At 40.3% G+C, this 22,114-nt stretch overlaps 1 protein-coding gene across 2 annotated transcripts; it reads right to left on the bottom strand.

Moving 5' to 3' along the window:
* Window positions 1-9,315: 9,315 nt before the first annotated feature.
* LOC115928043 lies at window positions 9,316-13,402 on the bottom strand. 2 transcript variants are annotated; one of them, XM_030994589.1, is made up of 2 exons: window positions 13,267-13,402; window positions 9,316-11,495 (listed from the first exon to the last, which is right to left on the bottom strand). In XM_030994589.1, exon 2 carries the CDS (start codon window positions 11,488-11,490, stop codon window positions 9,844-9,846), a length of 1,647 nt encoding a protein of 548 aa, XP_030850449.1. In that variant the 5' UTR covers window positions 11,491-11,495; window positions 13,267-13,402; the 3' UTR covers window positions 9,316-9,843. The 2 variants fall into 2 exon arrangements, with proteins under 2 accessions (XP_030850449.1, XP_030850448.1); XM_030994588.1 differs by having other exon boundaries at window positions 13,272-13,402.
* Window positions 13,403-22,114: the final 8,712 nt, after the last annotated feature.

The following is a 22,114-nucleotide window of genomic DNA, read 5'->3' as shown; positions in this document are numbered from 1 at the left end:
ACATTTATTCGGACAGACTGGGATCCAGCCGTTAGATATTAATTGTATGGAAATACTCTCTCTCTCTCTCTTTCTCCTTTTTTCCTTTGTGACATTACCAGAACAAAACTTGTTTTGTTATCCATTAAAAAATATTTTTTACTTTCCAAATGTTCAGTCCTCATCGCATTTCTATTTGAATTCAATTAATGACAAAGATAGTAATACATAATTTTAAAAAATAATTTACGGCGAGTATAAGAGCAAGGTTATGGAGATGTGACAGATAACACACCGTAGAGGTGTGTTAGTAAGCAAATAACTACCGTTGGTGAAGGTGATGGGACAAACTATCACTTCCGAGGCGATCTGGATGTAGCTATCTTTCCGAAGCGAAGCTGAGGAAAGATAGCGTATACATTCTGATCGACGAGGAAGTGATAGTTTGCCATCGCCTAAAACCAAAAGGTGATTATTTGCTTTATATTCCACATCTAAAACAATTTAACTACAAAAATAAAAGGACGTGTATGCATCTACATGAAAGACACCAGGCCCAAATTCACACCAAAAAAATTAAAAGTTTAACCCAACCCTTGAGGATCTAGGATACAGTGCGCGCATGTGTTTGCTTTAATACACCAGTTTACAGTTGTATCAGTGCGCATGCGCAGACAGTTGATCTCGGGTCACTGGCCCCGGAAGCGGGGTCAGTGGCCCCGGAAGCGGGGCCAATAACTTTTGACCAGTGGTATTTATGCGTAAATTAAGATTGCGCCCATGCAAATGATGATGTGCGCGCACAACGCAGCGCGTAGGGCAGTGATATCATCAAAATTTGCATGGGCGCAATCCTAATTTACGCATAAATACATGACCTCTAGGTCATTGGCTTTGTTTAAAATGGCGCACACAACTGTAAACTGGTGTATACACCAGTTTACAGTTGTATCAGTGCGCATGCGCAGACAGTTGACCTCGGGTCATTGGCCCGGAAGCGGGGCCAATAACCTTTGACCAGTGGTATTTATGCGTAAATTAAGATTGCGCCCATGCAAATGATGATTTGCGCGCACAACGCAGCGCGTAGGCAGTGATATCTTTGCATGGGCGCAATCTTAATTTACGCATAAATACATGACCTCTAGGTCATTGGCCTTGTTTAAAATGGCGCACACAACTGTAAACTGGTGTATTGCGCTCATTGGTAATGCGCGCTTAATTACGCCTGTTTTAGTGCGCTTTTGGATAATCTTCAGTGAAAGTACGTTGCCCTGTGTAGAAAGTACCTCTACCTTCAGTGAAAGTGCGTTGCACTGTGTAGATAGTAGTACTATCTACACGGTGTAACGAACTTTTTGCTTCTCCCATAAATAATGGGCGAGCTATCTTTCATCACGTCATTTACTTTTGACCAATCGTAGAGCAAGATTCTTAGTATGTGGAATATAATAGTATATCTCTATGAATGACACACGCCCTTAAGACTAAAACAACAACAACAACAACAACATAAGCGATGAAGAAAAAAAATATCCTTAAGTTACCCCGCGAGGTAGCGAAGCAACCGAACAGGAGAGGGTGTTCGTGTTGGAGGGGGTTATTGATATACCATCCAACGTGTTATGGAGAAAGGAAAAGTAGGCATTTATCATCAGGGAAAAGGACAGTTATAAGAATAGAAAAGGTGCTCGATCCAGGGGCGTCGCTAGACCTTTCTCAGTGGGGGGGGGGGGGGGGGGGTGTAGAGGCCAACGATTACCGACAAAACTAGCCACCAATTACCGACACAATTAAATGTCCCAATATCTACAAATTTTACCATATAAACCCGGGGCCGAAGGCTAAATTGTTTTTCCTATGGACTATCTATAGTACTTGCGTATGCGCAAGTGGTCATTTTCCTAGATGACATAAATATACGAATTATTTCGTCAACTTAGTCAGCTTTATAGCTATATATTTCAATGGTGGGGGCATAGGATCTTATTGGTGTGAGTGAAAGGCAAAGAAAAGAAAAGAGAAGAAAGAGAGAAAAAAGAGGGAGGAGAGGAAAAAAGAAGAAAAAAGAGAAAAGGGAAACAAAAGAAACGGGGGATGAAAGAGAGGAGAAAGAGGGGAGCTAAGAGCCTGAGATAAAAGTAGTGGGAATAAAAGAGAGAGAGGGGGGTTGTTGGGTGGAGTCGTCCCGTCGAGGGAGCAAGAAAGACACGGGTAAATATATTGCTGTGTCGGATCAGCTGTGTCGGTATTCTTGCTCGATCCTCGCGTACTATATATCAATGCAGAAGTTTGAAGTCGGTGAGATTTTTTTCCCCTACGAACTGTGACTTTTTATCCGCTGTGACGACTTCGTATTTTCTCGAAGTTTCACTTTCCTATAATATCAGCTTAAGAAATCAGAGGTTTAAAATTTTCGGGGAAACCGTAAATTCAAACAAGGATTAGGAGTCAACAACGGTACGACGAATCGTCTTCCTTTCTCTATAATGTTGATGAAACGCCAAAAATTCCGCACTTCGCGCGGGAGGGGAAAACTTCATTAAGAAGAGTCGCGAACGGTACAACGAATCGTCTGCTTTCTCTAATAATTTAAGGAAACATCAAAGCTTCCGCGCTTCGCGCGAGAGGGGAAACTTAATTCAGATAAATAGGGCTTATTAATAGTCGAAAACGGTACAACGAATCGTCTGCTTTCTCTAATAATTTAAGGAAACGTCAAAGCTTCAGCGCTTCGCGCGAATGGGGGAAACTGAATTCAGATAAATAGGGCTTAATAAGAGTCGAAAACGGTGAAACGATCGTCTTCTTTCTATACTAATTAAATCAAACGTCTAAGCTTTACGCGCTTCGCGCAGGAAGGGGGAAACTGAATTCAGACAAGGATTAAGAGTCTAGAACAGTACACCCAATCGTCTGCTATCTCTAATAATTTAAGGAAACGTTAAGGCTTCCGCGCTTCGCGCGGGAAGGGGGAACTGAATTCAGATAAATAGGGCTTATTTAGAGTCGAAAACGGTACAACGAATCGTCTGCTTTCTCTAATAATTTAAAGAGATGGTTTATTGATTTCAAACTTGACTGAATTTGGTATCATTGCAATCGAAAAATTACACTGAGTAAAATAATTACATTTGTGTAACTTGTACATTCGAGCGAAATTTATAAAAGTTGATTGAACTTGACGAAAAGTCAACCCACTCAACGCCCCGAAAACATCGTAAGTCAGCTGATTTTTGAAGTGACGTCACAATATGAACAGCGGGCCGCTCAGCTGAAGTGATTGACGACGGTGCGAGATGCAGTTTGCGTGCGATTCACATGTATTGCATTGACTCTCGAGTACCATACCCATTTATACCTAACGCTGTTTACCTTCATCAAAATCCCCTGGAAATATAGATATGGACGGAAACATACTTTAGTATACTCCAGAAGGCTCCTCCATGGCATGGTTTTGGTTCTTAATATGACGTTAGTCTAGATAAAAGGTATATAACTTCCAAAAAACGAGTGAATATATCGTTGATGTAGCGTTCAAGTTTCCCGTAGCTAATAGCTGTGCGTGCGTACTCTGTGTATGTGTGTGCACAGGGGCGTAAATCCGTACCGAGGAGTGGGGGGGGGGGGGGGATGAACGGCGATAGCCATCACATACTAGCATGAGCACACGCCCACACTAATTTACGCAAGCGCGCGCGATCGCGCACGCACAATCACACAACACACACACACACGCACACGCTCGCTCATTAGGGGTGTGTGGGTGATAGGCCTACCGTGCTTGTAACTTTACGAAGAATGGGCCAAATTTCTTATCATTTTGATGATTCCAGAACCTTGCAGATGCTAGATGCTAGATGATCAACCTTTTCTGATCGATTCCACAACGTTTATTTCACGATGCAATCGCATGACCATAACTGGTCTTTACCTTTAATTCTCGTCTGAATTCAGTTTCCCCTCCCGCGCGAAGCGCGAAAAGCTTAGACGTTTGATTTAATTATTATAGAAAGAAGACGATTCGTTGCACCGTTTTCGACTCTTAATAAGCCCTATTTATCTGAATTCAGTTTCCCCCTCTCGCGCGAAGCGCGGAAGCCTTGACGTTTCCTTAAATTATTAGAGAAAGCAGACGATTGAGTGTACTGTTCTCGACTCTTAATTCCCGTCTGAATTCTGTTTCCCTTTCCCGCGCGAAGCGCGAAAAGCTTAGACGTTTGATTTAATTATTATAGAAAGAAGACGATTCGTTGCACCGTTTTCGACTCTTAATAAGCCCTATTTATCTGAATTCAGTTTCCCCCTCTCGCGCGAAGCGCGGAAGCCTTGACGTTTCCTTAAATTATTAGAGAAAGCAGACGATTGGGTGTACTGTTCTCGACTCTTAATTCCCGTCTGAATTCTGTTTCCCTTTCCCGCGCGAAGCGCGAAAAGCTTAGACGTTTGATTTAATTATTATAGGAAGAAGACGATTCGTTGCACCGTTTTCTACTCTTAACAAGCCTTATTTATCTGAATTCAGTTTCCCCCTCTCGCGCGAAGCGCGGAAGCCTTGACGTTTCCTTAAATTATTAGAGAAAGCAGACGATTGGTTGTACTGTTCTCGACTATTATTTCCCGTCTGAATTCAGTTTCCCCCTCCGCCCCCCCCCCCCCCCTCCCGCGCGGAAGTTTTGGCGTTTCATTAAATTATAAGAGAAAGTAGACGATTCGTTGTACCGTTTTCGACTCTTAATAAGCCCTATTTATCTGAATTCAGTTTCCCCCTCTCGCGCGAAGCGCGGACGCCTTGGCGTTTCCTTAAATTATTAGAGAAAGCAGACGATTGGGTGTATACTGTTCTCGACTCTTAATTCTCGTCAGAATTCAGTTTCCCCTTCCCGCGCGAAAAGCTTAGACGTTTGATTTAATTATTATAGAAAGAAGACGATTCGTTGCACCGTTTTCGACTCTTAATAAGGCATATTTATCTGAATTCAGTTTCCCCCTCTCGCGCGAAGCGCGGAAGCCTCGACGTTTCCTTATCGTGACATACTGTATACGTGTAGGCTATACATAAACAAAATAACTCATTTCTCATGCATTATGCTGCAATAAATATTGAAAACAATCACATTTTTTTTCTTCTTCTTCTTCTTCCTTTTTTTTCCTCTCTTTTTTTGGTAATATCAGGGGGGGGGGGATGATTGTACAGGTCATCCCCCCTACTTCAAACCAGGGGGGGGGATGCAGCCCCCCCCCCCCCCCCCCCCCCCCATCCCCCCCCCCCCCCCCCGGGATTTACGCCCCTGTGTGTGCAATGCACTGACCTCTATGCGTGCATCACATCTATAGCGCAGCTTGCTAGCCAGCCTAGCCCTCAGCCCGGCGCTCGAGCTAGCCGTGAATCGCGAACCGGACTGATCTGTTTCTCTCGGTTTATCAGGTCCTATACGACTTAATTTATCAAAAATGTAAATTAATCAGCCTAAGTACACACTTTTGTAATGAATATCTGGACAATTCTATGTAAATTTGTCGCCGATTTTACTCCAAAAGAGTCGTTAGGTCAGCATGCAAAATGTCCTTTGCCTTCCCAGATCAAACACATACACGCTGAAGTGCCCTCAGAATATGTGATTATTTTTTTCCGATTTTTATGCTCAAGTGTGACGGGAAAAAAAAAAAAATCAAACAAACATTTGTATAAAGTATCATTTATTCAGTGTATCTCATTCAAAATGCCAAAAATAGAGGAAATATCACCACTGGCGGTAAATGTACAAACAACGTTAACCCATATCTGAAAATTGCAATGGGTATCCAACATTGTCCCGAATGTGTGATGTAGGTTGTTCATATTGTGACGTCATCGTTTCGCGTGTAAAATAACGCCGTCAATTCACTTTGTGAGTGGGTTCAGTAAAGGGTAACAACATTGCATTTAATTTATTCCTCACAACAGTGACGGCTTCAAAAGTACTTTGATCATTTTGTTAATGTTCTCAGCAATCTGTAGAGGTGTAATTTGCCCACTTTCCACATTTCAATGAACCATCTCTTTAAGGAAACGTCAAAACTTCCGCGCTTTGCGTGGGAGGGGGCAACAGAATTCAGACAAGGATTAAGAGTCGAGCACGGTTTAACGAATCGTCTACTTTCTCTTATAATTTAATGAAATGTCAAAGCTTCCGCGCTACGCGCTAAATGGGGAAACTGAATTCAGACAAGGATTAAGAGTCGAGAACAGTACACCCAATCGTCTGCTTTCTCTAATAATTTAATGAAATGTCAAAGCTTTCGCGCTACGCGCGGGAGGGGGGGGGGGGGGGGGGGAACTCGTTCATTCAGACAAGGATTAACAGTCGAGAACGGTACAATAAATCGTCTTTTCCTAATAATTTAAGGAAACGTCTAAGCTTCCACGCTTCGCGGGGGGGGGGGGGGCCTATCCCCAACACCCCCTAATGAGCGCGCTTCTTGCGTTCTTTAAGTGATTCGCTTGCTCACTACCGCCCCTCCCTCCCTCCCCCCTAGCCCCGCGTCTGCATTCAAATATATAGCTATGATGCTGACTAAGTTGACGAAATAATTCGTATATTTATGTCGTCGAGGAAAATGACCATTTGCGCATACGCAAGTACTATAGATACAAGATAATTTATTTGGTCTTTGCAACAAGTTACATAGAAAATTGTTTTCCACTGGCGTTACAGTCATAATTATTCAACAAAATACATAATTTCAAGAACTAAATAAATCACGTTTATAGAATGAAATAAGGAACAAATACATGAAAAAGATAATGAAGCGACAAAAATGGTCATTGGTACATGTACTTCAAATCATGAGTTTCAGAATTAAGCATTGGTCATTGGTATTTCAAATCATACAATTAATTTCCGACGCAGAAGTTTAACGTTTAACCTGTGAGTTGAATTTAATATGAACAGATAGTCCGTAGGAAAAACAATTTAGCCTTCGGCCCCGGGTATATATAGGGTTAAATTAATATTGGGACATTTAACTTTGTCGGTAATTGGGGGCTAGTTTTGTCGGTAATCGTTGGCCTCTACACCCCCCCCCCCACTGAAAGAGGTCTAGCGACGCCCCTGGTCGCACCCCACCCCCCCCCCCTTTGGCGACGCCCCTGTATATCAGAACTGCATATTGTAATAACATAATAATAATGGTGGCTTTTTATATAGCGCACATGTCCGTCACGTCGTGATGCTACTGGCGCTGCCCCGATTATTACCCTGGATTTAGCAAGGCGTAGTACATTACGGCGCTTTAGCATTTCAAGGAATAAATTCCTGCCAGGTACCCATTTACCTCACCTGGGTTGAGTGTGGCAAATGTAGATCAATCAATTCCGAGATTCTCATGGTCGCAGCTACCATGGAATGGCCTTAGGAGCTATTTGAAATATTTGAAATTTACAGGGAGCACCGGCAAATTTCGATTATTCAATTTCTCGAAAGCAGAATTGTATTAGGGTCTAAATTTGGTAGTGCTTTACTTTACTATAATTACTATCCATGCAATTTTCAACATTTCTCAAAACTTTGCATTACTCGAAGGATATTTTAGAAAATGGACGTTTAATATTCGAAAATCAACTTTGTAATGTACTTGGTTTGAACTAATCGTTGATTGACTTCATGTATTCAAATCTAAAGAAAGCGATCTCTACAACATGGATCACAATAATTATTGCAGAAGTCAATCGGCAAGATTTCGAAACAGGTGTTATGCACGATTATGAAAATGACTTTATTGAAATCAAAACAGATGATGCTGTTGGATTGTCAACCATGAAATCAAAACAAAAATTTAAGTATATCATGTGAATTTAAGAAAAGTAATCGTATTGTATTATGGCATTGGAAAGAATAATTTAACTTTCCCGTGGATTTTGAGTGGAAAAAGAATATTGACATTTTAAACAAAAGTACTAAAAACCAATAAAGTGAAACGATTTAATTCTAAAGCACAACCCGTACACTAGCTTTCAGATATAAGTTATGTAAATGGAAAATTGTAAGTGATAATTTATGTACGTTTTGCTGTACAACCGAAGGCATTGGAAAGAATAATTTAACTTTCCCGTGGATTTTGAGTGGAAAAAGAATATTGACATTTTAAACAAAAGTACTAAAAACCAATAAAGTGAAACGATTTAATTCTAAAGCACAATCCGTACACTAGCTTTCAGATATAAGTTATGTAAATGGAAAATTGTAAGTGATAATTTATGTACGTTTTGCTGTACATTCGAAGGCATTGGAAAGAATAATTTAACTTTCCCGTGGATTTTGAGTGGAAAAAGAATATTGACATTTTAAACAAAAGTACTAAAAACCAATAAAGTGAAACGATTTAATTCTAAAGCACAACCCGTACACTAGCTTTCAGATATAATTTATGTAAATGGAAAATTGTAAGTGATAATTTATGTACGTTTTGCTGTACGACCGAAGGCATTGGAAAGAATAATTTAACTTTCCCGTGGATTTTGAGTGGAAAAAGAATATTGACATTTTAAACAAAAGTACTAAAAACCAATAAAGTGAAACGATTTAATTCTAAAGCACAACCCGTACACTAGCTTTCAGATATAATTTATGTAAATGGAAAATTGTAAGTGATAATTTATGTACGTTTTGCTGTACAACCGAATCGTTTGCTCATGTTTTGTTAGAATACACCAAAGAAACATTCTGGAAAAGCATTGTTGCAATTATTCACTTAAAAAAATTACTGATATTAAATCAAAAATACTTGATTCTTGGTATAGATTCTTATTGCCCAAATACAAAAGCAACACATAAAGACAAACTTAATTTCAACTTTTAAGTAAAAACGTTCAACAGTAAATGTAAAGTAAATCATTATCAATTACGTGTTTAGATCCTCTTAATGTAATTTTTGTTGTTAAATAGGTTTATATTCATTTTACAAATCATATAAATGTTGTTGATGTTGTTGAATTGTACAATTATTGAATAAATTACTTCTGAATAGGATTTTTTTTTTTTTTAATCATTAAAATAATTTTTTAAAAGGCCACATAGCCCATCATATTTGATTTGATGTGACGCCTCTTTCAATAAAATCAGGCTGTGATAAGCGAAACAGCAATATTTTCTCCTAACGCTCGTTCAGATATGATGCGCCAAATGATTGTTTTTTGATCAAGTAAACTGCAATACGCGGTACATTTCTGCTTTTTTTGTAAACAGAGCTCAGTAAAATATATTTTAAACCCCTCAAGCCTTGGATTAGGGGTCAAGTGAATTAAACACTGTATCACAACACATCCAGCTGAGGCGGTGCTCAAGGGGGGGGGGGGGGGGGGGTCAGGGGACAGAGTGTCCCCAATAGCTTTTCAGGTACCCCACTGTAATACGTGCCCGTTCTACATTCTTATAAGTGCCCCTAACTTGTGTAAATGCCCCCTTTACCTCTAGTAACTGCCCTTATTCAAATTTGAGAGGTTCTCCTTTTACTTTGACAAGTGCTCCGTTTCCTTTTTTATAAGTGCCCCTTAGCCTTATTTTAAGTGACCCTTATTTAACATACCCCCTGTTTCTTTTTATTAAATGCCCCCTTTTTTGTGCTAAATGCGCCCATTTAATTTAATGAGTGGCCTTCTCCTATTTTTAAAGGTCCCTTCGCACCTCTGATAAATTCCTCTATTTAAGTATGATAGGTGCCCTTTTTAACTTCTGATTAGCGTGGCAAGTTAGGGGCACTTCACCTATGACAAATACCCTGACAATTACCGTAATAACTAACCTGGAAAAATACTCTGGAAAACTACCCTGACACTACCGAGCCGAGCCTAGGTTCTTTATCACCGAGGAGGACCTTTTACCATCATAACACACACTCTTTCTTGTAAACAAATATTCTTTTCTCGTCACACAAGACAAGCTTTCCAGACGGAGTCACCAAGCAAGCACTACGATAGAAAGTCGTGCTTCGGTCGTCGTATCCTACAACCCCTTTCGCCTTGATGATACCCTCCGAAGACATCTGACCAACGGTACATCTACCGCGCTCTTTGCACCAGTTCGTAACAAAGATGGTGTCTGTGAGCGTCTCAGATCGGAATAAAGAGAAGTCGCCTTCGTCGTAGATGTAAGAATTTGTTTCTCCGTTTCTTGCGATGACGGTGACTTCGCAAGCACCACTGCGTGCGATGATGCTACCCGAAGACAAAGCATGGATTCTACCTCGGACTTCCTTCCCCGTGAACGTGATGGTGTTCTCGATCTCGCCATCAGCAGGGTTGATGACATGGATGTTGGACTGTCCAAACAGAGCTGCAAGGATCTTTCCATCCGAGCCAACGTCGACATACGCGTAATCACAATTAACCTTTCTCGGTATAGGGATGGTTCGAATCTGATTCCATTTGTCGTCGTGTATGGTTACGCAATTGTCCAAAACGTCTCCAGTGCATCCTTTGCAGAACTTACCACACGCGACCCTGTATCTATCAATGGAGGAACAAGAGACGAAGAATGTACCAGGAGTACCCTTAACGACCCTCGTGGATGTTCCTAGGCTTAGATCGATGACATATAGCCCCATGTCATTGCTGTCGTGGTTTGTAACAGCAATGCTGTCATACCCCACTAACCCGACAAACTTCGGCACGTTCAAAGGATTTTCAAATTTTTGAACTTCAATAGTTTTGATGAGTTTCCACTGCATTGAAGGATAGTCTAGCCTCCCACAAAAGGAACTGTTGATGTGGCCCTTGATGAAAGTGAGTCTATCAAGTGTGTTTAGCAAACACCAAGCTGATTGGTAGCCCTGTTCATCGTGTAACGAACCAAGTAATTCTAAAACTTGCCGAGTATTTCTAATCAAATATTTATCATCTTGTTTTAGTTTTTTGACGTTGTCACGCTTTTCACAAACCATCTTACGCTTCATTTCTAAGTTCGTCTCTAACTTCGTGATCCCATTGATCCGCGTGATCTCCTCAAGGATCTCGCTCTTCTGCTGTTTCAAAGGTATAATTAGTTTATCACAAAATTGGCAACATAATCTCAACTTTGCCTCCCTCTCCTGATTAATTCGTCGTATTTTGTCATCTGCATCTTCATTAATCACGCGTTCCTTTTCTCGCTTCAAATTAATTTCCCTCTCAATTTTATCATCATAAGCATTTTGAACAGCGCTCCGAATTAATGGTAGACGCGAATCTGCAATTTCTTTGCAGGATTGTATGCATGCTTGAAGATCGAGTAAATGCTTGTTCCCCTCTTCAACCGTCTTGTCTCTCTTCATCTCGTCAAGAAGATCATCTATTGTCTCTAGGTTGCATCGCGTATGGTTCTCGGTAACGCACATGTCACAAATAGCGACCACGTGATATTCGCAGTAGAATCTGACTGGTTTGCTGTGTTTGTCACATGACCACGATGTGTCTCGCCCCCGGTCACGCCTTCTCCAGTTCACTCGCCCTCGTTCAAACGGCCCTGAGAAATCGGACGCCATGTCAGTTATCATGCGATCTGGTCATAGGTCAAAGGAAATATCGTTATTTGATTAATGCCATAACATATATATAATTCTACAACACAAATAGTATATACAAATTTATGCTTGCAAGTGCATTAGACAATATGCACTGCACGCAGGTCAAGCCACAATAGGCCAGGCAATGAACGAGACTTGTCCAGTTCATGATCCAGTTAAGTATGACTTATCCAAGTGAATTGCAATTTGCTTATCACTAATACACAAGCTTCAAAACATATATTATTTGTTTTATAAAACGGGTGGGCAAATATAAATGGAAGTCTACAAAATTAATAAGCAATTAACATACCTGATCAAAATGCCAAATGTCGCACACTATTTGGCCAACCGTTTGCTATGAATGACGTAATTACGGAACTAGTTAGTGCATAGGTTTATGGGATAGAGGTTCACGTCTTGGCATTGTGATATGTTTTGCATACAATAGTCGTAATACAGTCAAGTCCTGATATAATACAACCCCTTGGGGCCTTGTAGCTATGTTACAAATGAATTACATTGAAATTGTAATAATTTCAAGTTTCAGATCAGACCATTAGACCGTAAACTCTATTCTTAAATTCTATATTCTGAATTACAAAGTTTTGTTATTTTAATAAGAATACAAAAATTAGACTTAATTTCTATTATCCCTGCCCCCTGCAACTGAGAGGGGTTGAAATGGCTTTTAAAACGACACTGGTTTGGGCTCTGAAAAGAGAGAGAGAGAGAGAGTGCGGCTGGGGGGGGGGGGGAGGGGGGTCAAATGAAGAAAAAAAAAGTAAGCTGAACACCCCCCCCCCCCCAACAAAAAGGAGAATGATAAATACCAAATGCTACCATTTTCATTTGGTTTTAACAAGAAGCAACATGTCTGAGCAAAGATGGCGGACCTTGATGGGCCTATAGCTGCAGTGGACTATGTGTGGGGATGATCACCACACCACCGTTTAGCACACTATATTGTCTGGAACCAGTTACCTGGACAACTAAGCCAGTATCATGTCTCACTTCAGTGCTTAAATGCACATTTAACAATGTTTCAGAAATTATGTTTGCTTTGTTCACGCTCAACTAGTTCCAGCACAATGGAACCGTTGTTATTACTTTTATTTGTTATGGTTCCATCCGTACAAGAGCCACGTCGTATAAATGCACAATCGAGCTTCGATCCGGGCCAAAAAAGAGAATTAGGGTACAGTATAGTGCATGACGCGGCGCTATACACAGATATCATAGGACATAATGTATTCAGGGTCTTATGCCTATATAGACTTTCCACATAATCGTAGTTGCTATGTCAGGCAACCACCTGGCATGCTTTTAAGTACGTTAATTTCATTCGAAATGAATACATTAAAATAATAAGCATGTGATCAGTCTTTACTGTACTCCGGTCATATGTTTTTATCCATGTAATTCGATATCAACATCCTGCACTATTCAGAACAGAAACCATAATCTATAGCGCTTACAATAGCAAAATGAAAAAGAACTAGCTCTTCTTCTTCTGGTCATCAACAAATCGGTGCGGGATTTACAAGTCTCATACTATAGTTTCATGGTTGGAAATGTACATGTGATTATATATAGCTGTAGTTGTGATATACAGGAGTATATACATGCATGCACTATATATCACGTCACCGATTAGCTGGTTCGCTCCCTATAATATCTTCACAACGTAGTCGTTGTGCAAATAAATGGTAATATATCAAGTAGCATTATACATTAACGGCGAACAAATTAGGTAATGTGCAGTACCTTACCAATCCTCGCCAATGAAGCTTGAGGCCTGTACCATATATCTGTCATGCAGCCGTCAACGTAGCCCAAATATCGGATCACAGCAAAAATATACATGTGACATGTGTGCGTGTGTGCAGTAGGGTGTGGCGGGTACTGAAAGAAGCCTTGGTCCAACCGAACCGAAACCGATTACTCTCTATCTCTCAATTCTTTCATGATACATATAATATACAGTGGCGGACCCAGTGGGGGGGGGGCGGCGAAACAGCCGCCCCCCCCTATTGGAGGCGCAAAAAAGGGGAAGGAAAAAGAGGAAGAAAAGAAGAGGGAAAAAAAGAAAGGAGAAGAGAAGAAAAAAGGAGAAGAGAAAAGAAAAAGGAGAATTAAGAGGAAAAAAAGGAGCAGAGCAAAAAAAAAGAGAAAGAAAGAAAGAAGAGAACAGAAACAGAGAGAGAGAGAGAGAGAGAAGAAAAAAAGAGAAAAGAAAAAGAAGAAAGCCTATCCCCCTTATCCCCCTTCCCCCCCTCCCCCCCCCCCCCCCCCCCTCCGACCTTCCCAGGGCCGGATCCAGCCGGCGGCAGGGGAGGGGGCCCAATTCGTGAGAAAATATTTAGCGGCGAAACAGCTGGCCGATAATTCGATCGGTGGGGGGGGGGGGGAGGGGTAGTGAGCAGTAATTTTTTGTTTGGTAATCGAAAATTTGAATAATCGCACCCCCCCCCCCTTTCATCGCGAAGGAAGGGGGCCCATCTCCAAAAAAGGTAATATTAAAGATAAAGATCAGTTCTGGTCAAGCGATTGCATTGTGAAAAGAAACGTTGTGGAATCGATCCAAAAAGGTTGATCTAGCATATAAGTTTTGGTGTGTACTGTAAGGTTCTGGAATCATCAAAATGATAAGAAATTTGGCCCAGTCTAGTCTTTGTAAAGTTACAAGCACTGTACACAGAAAGATGTATATGGGACTATGCACACATGCGCGAAATGTGCGTAATATCTATCACCAGGCGCGTACGCAGGGGTTACCACCCCCCCCCCCTTGAGTTTTTTATGTGTATGTTTTGTGTATGTGTTTTGTGAACCCCCCCTTTTGAGTTTCTTTTTATTTTTTATTTTTATTAAAAAAACAAACAAATTATACCAATGGCTGACCTAAAAAAAGGTGACCTCCCCCCCCCCCCCCCCACCCCCAACGGAACAAAATGTCAAAATTTCGAGACAAAAAAAAATAATAAGTGTCCGCTTACCCCCCCCCCCCCCCCCCCCCAATGAGCGACTTTCGGCGCGATTTTCAAATTTTCGGGAGCAAAATAATAAAGCTGAGTCGTTGCGAAATTTTGGGCCCGATTTTAACCCCCCCCCTTGAAAAAATCCTGCGTACGCCACTGTCTATCACCTATCACGCACAATGTCAAATTAATTATAGAGACCCGTTTTAGGAGCTTCAAACTCTTGTCATGGACCTACCATAGCTGCATGCACGCTTCGAATAATTATTGTCGTGATCGCTCAGAATAAGGTCGGATATTCCGGTTTTTTAAAGGGATTGTTGAGTTTTGTTGCAGATTATAATTTCTTTGCGAGATTATGAAAAACTGAGTGTCAAGCTTGAAAGAACATACAATTAACTATCAAAATCATTGTTGTTTGATAAAAATCGGCTCAGAGATGGCTGAAATATCCATAAATATAACCATTTCTAATATTTGTGAGGCCCCACAATTAATTAATTATTAATTAGTTATGGTCACCGTACTTTTTGACCTGAAATTGACCCGACTGATATTGACTTTGATCATGATAAATATGAATGAGAAATGACTTCCCGTTATGAAGATATGATCATGAGTTGATTTTCACAAAATGGCGCCTAGCAGGCGCGGATCTACGGGGGGGGGGGTTTAGGGGGTTTAAACCCCCCCCCCCCCTTGGGCGGCCCCCCCCCCCCCCAAAAAAAAAAAAAAAAAAAAAGAAAGAAAAAAAGAAAGAAAAAAGAACGCACGCTGGAGAAAAACCCTTTCAAGTGCAAATATTGTGAGAAGATATTCAACTCATCTGGTAACTTAACCAAACACATGATAACTGGATATAACTGTGTATTTACTGTTACTTGATTTAAAAAGACGTTATCATGCACTGCTTTTTATGGTCTCCATTGTGTTAATAGATGCCAGGAAAACATCACTTACGGAGTTCAAATAAACACCCAAAAAAAAATCAGCTCGCCGCTTCGCGGCTCGTGGACGATGCTCCGCATCGTCATTATTTTGGTCAAACCCCCCCTTAGCAAAAAGCTAGATCCGCCCCTGCCTAGATTACGTTATCAGTCAAGGTCAAGATTGAAAACCCTATTTTGCTCTTTCTATATGCCAATACACATGTGTGGCAAATTTCAAGGCATTTGATTGAGCCATTTTCAAGTTAGCGTGCTAACAAAAAAGTGGGTCGAAATAAGAAAGATATTCTGACGAAAACATAAGCCCACCTGATAAAAATAAAAACAAACAAAGAACTAGACATTTGATCGTGCCTAAGATAAATGAGCGTTATCGCAGTAATAATCATATAAGATCATGCATCAATAAGACATCGAAGAGTATCAGGATCATTTACATCCTCATTTTGACCAGAGAAAGGTTTGCCTACCCTTCTACAACCAAGCATTTGATTGGCACTAGAGCCTCACAATTGGCTAAATCGCTATCACCATTGTTGATTGGTATATGATTATGATGGTGATGGGGATAGTCCAATTATGGCGAAGATATTGGTGTAAACTTACTGTGGTTATTTATTTACCATGGCGACGATACATCATGAGCTTTCCCATCATCTCGATCATCATAATATCACAAGTTCATTTTCAGGAACTGTTAGCATATCATCAGAATGATCACCGTGCTTTGTGTGCATCGATTGGAAATTTATATTGTGTTCTCTAGCTATTAAGTATGGTTTGCGTTTTAATGGTCTTTGTGAAACTCCCAACAAGATCAGAGGCGTCGCTAGACCTTTTTCAGTGTGGGGGGGGGGGGGGGGGGGGGGGTTAGAGGCCAACGATTACCGACAAAACTAGCCCCCAATTACCGACAAAGTTAAATGTCCCAATATTTATAAATTTAACCCTATGTACCCGGGGCCGAAGGCTAAATTGTTTTTCCTACGGACTATCTGTTCATAAATTCAACTCACAGGTTAAACGTTAAACTTCTGCGTCGGAAATTAATTGTATGATTTGAAATACCAATGACCAAGACTTAATTCTGAAACTCATGATTTGAAGTACATGTACCAATGACCATTTTTGTCGCTTCATTATCTTTTGCATGTATTTGTTCCTTATTTCATCTATTTAATTCTATAAACGTGATGTATTTATTTCTTGTAATTATAAATAAGTATTTTGTTGAATATGACTGTAACGCCAGTGGAAAACAATTTTCTATGTAACTTGTTTGCAAAGACCAAATAAAATATCTTGTATCTTGTATCTTGTATCTTGTATCTTGTATCTATAGTACTTACGTATGCGCAAATTTTCCTCGACGACAGAAATATACGAATTATTTCGTCAACTTAGTCAGCATCATAGCTATATATTTTAATGCAGGCGCGGAGCTAGGAGGGAGGGAGGGAGGGAGGGAGGGAGGGGCGGTAGTGAGCAAGCGAATCACTTAAAGAGCGCAAGAATCGCGCTCATTAGGGGGTGTGGGGGATGGGCCCACCGCGCGAAGCGCGGAAGCTTAGACGTTTCCTTAAATTATTATAAAAAGAAGACGATTTGCTGTACCGTTCTCGACTGTTAATCCTTGTCTGAATTCAGTTTCTCCCCCTCCCGCGCAAAACGCGGAAGCTTAGACGTTTCCTTAAATTATTATAAAAAGAAGGCGATTTATTGTACCGTTCTCGACTATTAATAAGCCCTATTTATCTGAATTCAGTTTCCCCCTTTCGCGCGAAGCGCGGAAGTTTTGGCGTTTCATTAAATTATTAAAGAAAGTAGACGATTCGTTGAACCGTGCTCGACTCTTAATCCTTGTATGAATTCAGTTTCTCCCTCTCTCACCCGCGCGAAGCGCGGAAGCCTTGACGTTTCCTTAAATTATTAGAGATAGCAGACGATTGAGGGTACTGTTCTCGACTCTTAATCCTTGTCTGAATTCAGTTTCCCCATTCGCGCGAAGCGCGGAAGCTTTGACGTTTCCTTAAATTATTATAGAAAGAAGACGATTCGTTGCACCGTTTTCGACTCTTAATAAGCCCTATTTATCTGAATTCAGTTTCCCCCTCTCGCGCGAAGCGCGGAAGCCTTGACGTTTCCTTAAATTATTAGAGAAAGCAGACGATTCGTTGTACCGTTTTCGACTCTAAATAAGCCCTATTTATCTGAATTCAGTTCCCCCCCCCCCTCCCGCGCGAAGCGTGGAAGCTTTGACGTTTCCTTAAATTATTAGAGAAAGCAGACGATTCGTTGTACCGTTTTCGACTCGTAATCAGCCCCGTTTATCTGAATTAAGTTCCCCTCTCGCGCGAAGCGCGGAAGCTTTGATGTTTCCTTAAATTATTAGAGAAAGCAGACGATTCGTTGTACCGTTTTCGACTCGTAATAAGCCCCGTTTATCTGAATTAAGTTTCCCCTCTCGCGCGAAGCGCGGAAGCTTTGATGTTTCCTTAAATTATTAGAGAAAGCAGACGATTCGTTGTACCGTTCGCGACTCTTCTAAATGAAGTTTTCCCCTCCCGCGCGAAGTGCGGAATTTTTGGCGTTTCATCAACATATAGAGAAAGGAAGACGATTCGTCGTACCGTTGTTGACTCCTAATCCTTGTTTGAATTTACGGTTTCCCGAAAAATTTTAAACCTCTGATTTCTTTAGCTGATATTATAGGAAAGTGAAACTTCGAGAAAATACGAAGTCGTCACAGCGGATAAAAAGTAACAGTTCGTAGGGGAAAAAACTTGTCGGCCGACCGACGTTATACATCTCACCGACTTCAAACTTCTGCATTGATATAGTACACGAGGATAGAGCAAGAATACCGACACAGCTGACCCGACACAGCAATATTATTTACCCGTGTCTTTCTTGCTCCCTCGACGGGACGACTCCACCCAACAACCCCCTCTCTCTTTAACTCCCACTACTTTTATCTCAGGCTCTTAGCTCCCCTCTCTCTCCTCTCTTTCATCCCCCGTTTCTTTTGTTTCCCTTTTCTCTTTTTACTTCTTTTTTTCCTTTTCTTTCTTTTTTCTTTCCTCTTCTCCCTCTTTTGTTCTCTCTTTCTTTCTTCTCTTTTCTTTCCTTTCTTTTCCTTCCTTTCCTTTCTTTTTCTTTCTTTCTTTTCTTTCCTTTTCCTTTTTTCTTTTCTTTCCCTTTCCCTCCCTTTTTTCCTCCCCCTTTTCTCTTTTTTCCCGACGGCAGCGCAATTTTACCGACAATAACCTGACGCCCCTGGCTCGATCGTGTAAAAAGAAACTTAAAAAGGGCAATTATCAGAGGTGAAAATGGCACTTTTTGCACCTGAAATGTGACACTCAACAGAGATGAAAAGAGCACTTGTGAGAATGGAAATGGGGAATCTGTTGAAATAAAAGGGCACCTCTCAGATTTTAATAGGGGCATTTATCAGATGAGTTAAAAGGTGCATTTTGAAAAGGGGAAGAGGCTTACTATATAACAGGAAAAGGGGCACTTATCCGAAGGAAATATGGTATTTATTAGAAAGGAAAAGAGGCACGTGTCAAAATAAAAGAGGCACTTAAGTGGCATTTAAGAAATAGGGAAGGGGGATCTTATTAGTTATTACGAAGGGAAAAGTACACTTATTAAACAGGAAAAGAGGCACGAGTAAAACTATTTTTTTTAAAGGCCCAAATTATGGTGTAAAGGGAAAATGTCTCGCACCTGAAAAGACGTACTCACCAGAGATGAAAAGAGAGGAAACTAGAACAGTTATTAGAAAATAAAAGAGGCACTTGTCCTAAGTAAAAAGTTTTTTTTTTTTTTTTTTTTTTTTTTTTTTGGGGGGGGGGGTACCTGAAAAAGTGGGGGCAGAGCCCCCCCCCCTCCCCACCGGGAGTTCTGCCTATGATATAATTGGGGGAACGGGTGAAAAAGAACCGGGAAATCATGTCATGTTTCAGCTACATTTTGTAAATCACTGGTATAGAATTAGAAATAAACCACGTTTGAATTTTAATTGGGGGGGGGGGGTCAACCTGCCCCCCCCCATCAGTAGTCCTGTGAACCTATTGAAAATCAGTGCTTGTAGATTATAGGTTCCCGATAAAATAGACATTGTAGATCATATGCGTATAGGAAGCTTTTTAGAAGTAGGGGGTGGGGGGGGGGCGTTGAAGCACTCACCCTCAAAATCTGCATGTGCGCCACAAACGTGATTTTCAGTTTTTCAAATGAAATTTGAAATTTTGAATTTTGAAAATATTTTGTATGTTCAAATTGTTTAAAGGTAAAGACCAGTATTGGAAACGCCCCAATTTCAAAAAATGAAATGGAAGCTCTCATTACCAATCATGTGAAAGAATATGTTTTGACTAATACATGATGATACAAAATTTGCCGGGAAACCGCCTACTAATTCATATATTTGGTAAATTTGTTTTTCTCATGGTATGTGAGAGATATAGGGTAGTCCCATATACATCTTTCTGTGTATAGTGCTTGTAACTTTACGAAGAATGGGCCAAATTTCTTATCATTTTGATGATTCCAGAACCTTGCAGATGCTAGACGCTAGATGATCAACCTTTCTGATCGATTCCACAACGTTTCTTTCACAATGCAATCGCATGACCATAACTGGTCTTTACCTTTAAGCCTTGGTAGCTATTTTGAATGTTTTTATTTGTTTGATTAAAAAATAAATAAATCAATTATCAACCAGTTCAATCAATCAATCAATCAATATAGCAACGCCTGTGAATGAAGTAAAACAACGAAGGTGCACAAGTCCATGTGATATGTATCCCATTTTAATGTATTATAAATCAAATTAAACTGTATTGAAAAATGATCATATATAATTATTTCCAATATACTGTTTTTGTTTTGTTTTGTTTGATACAATATAATTGTGTACATTCATTGTAAGTAATTCTGCCACTTCAACATAGCAGTTGTATTATATATTGGATATATTCAGCGGCGGATCCAGGATTTTCCAAGGGGGGGGGGGGGTAAAGTCCGGGGGGGGGGGGGTACTCACATTTTAGGGCATACGGGGGTGTGCCGCTCTAATGTGTAACTTTTTCACACACAAAATCCTTAAAAATATGGGTCCCACTTATCAAAAATACCATTAAAAATGGGTCAGTTTTTTCAAAATTTCCAAAATTTTCGGCTGTTTGCAATACCCCAAAATTGTTTTTTTCGACGAAAATGCGCCTAGCGGCTGGCTGAGTATTTGCGAAATTTTCGGCCCGATTTATAAATGTTAAACCCCGCCTGCTGATAGGGTCAAGGGGCCCGCCTTGGGAACACAGAACTATGTTCACGGTAGGCCTATATACATGCAGCTAGCTGCAACCTGGCTGCAGACTCTGTGAATATAAATGCAGTTCATCACCCGACATTTAGACAGATTAGGGCCTATCTATTGTTATGGACATCATCGATGAATATGACTCGTGAAAATAAAGTAATCAAGTAATTAGTTTATCACCCGACATTTAGACAGATTAGGGCCTATCTATTGTTATGGAAATCGTCGATGAATATGACTCGTGAAAATAAAATAATCAAGTAATCAGTTTATCACCCGACATTTAGACAGATTAGGACCTATCTATTGTTATGGACATTATCGATGAATAGACTCGTGAAAATAAAGTAATCAAGTAATTAGTTTATCACCCGACATTTAGACAGATTAGGGCCTATCTATTGTTATGGAAATCGTCGATGAATATGACTCGTGAAAATAGAAAAACCAAGAAGAAAGCAACGTAATTCTTCATTACTTTTGTGATGACTTCAGTTTTGTCAAATTTGGGAAAGATGCCCCTTGTTTAAGGGCCCCCTCCAAATAGGACCCACGTTTTCAAACTAAGTAACTTGAATTTAGCTTATAATTTACTGACAAATGAAAATCATAAATGACCTCTTATTTCCATTGAGAAAAAGTGGCAAAATTATAAAGGGCAAAAGGAAGAAGAAAAATGACGACAAAGAGAGTGTGGCTTGTTCTTTTCTTGTCCCCACTTCTGGCCGTCGGGATAAGTATTTCGGGGAAAACCCGTGTCCACACTATTGATACTGTAACAACATACATAATTATTCAGGTCCAATTAGGAACGGGGAAATCCCTTCCCTTATACATTACTGTATTGATTAAACAACTACTTTTTACATTTTGATTAATCTTATTGTAAGGCATTATGCGTTTAATCTCTGGTGCACGTTCCAAAGAGCAAACTTTAATCGGTATCGAGTTCTACATGCATACGACACGTACATTTGTTTGTATAGTTTACTTCATCAAATCAATATTACTATAGGGCCTATTATATTTAAATGCTTAATGATAGTCAATGCTTTTTGTTTCAACCAGAGAGTACGTCTGGCTTCACCAAAGCCCTCTCTTACACAAAAGACAAATAAAAAAAATAATAAAAAAACACACAACAAGCAGACATAAGTTTATTTATTTATTTTTATTTTATTTTATTAGAGGAAAGAGGAGATACAAAGGGAAAGTTCGTTCGTTCGTTCGTGTCTCCTTAGATCAGGAAAGTGAGGGAGAGGGAAGGAAAAGCGAGGGAGTGAGGAAGAGAGAGGAAGAGGGATGAAGATAGAAACAGAGAGGAGGAGAGAGATTGGGAGAGAGAGGGGTATAGAAAGAGA

The sequence above is a fragment of the Strongylocentrotus purpuratus genome, unplaced genomic scaffold (genome assembly GCF_000002235.5).
Source record: "Strongylocentrotus purpuratus isolate Spur 01 unplaced genomic scaffold, Spur_5.0 spur5_scaffold_21, whole genome shotgun sequence".
Lineage (NCBI taxonomy): Eukaryota > Metazoa > Echinodermata > Echinoidea > Camarodonta > Strongylocentrotidae > Strongylocentrotus > Strongylocentrotus purpuratus.
This window is presented reverse-complemented; position numbering and strand designations above follow the sequence as displayed.

What these genes read in the sequence shown, in the direction of transcription:
- LOC115928043 (XM_030994588.1), bottom strand. Translation starts at nt 13,365, where the DNA reads ATGTATATTTTTGCTGTGATCCGATATTTGGGCTACGTTGACGGCTGC. An exon ending in AGCTTCATTGGCGAGGATTG is followed by an intron (nt 11,496 to 13,271) that starts GTAAGGTACTGC and finishes ACCTATGACCAG; the next exon opens with ATCGCATGATAACTGACATG.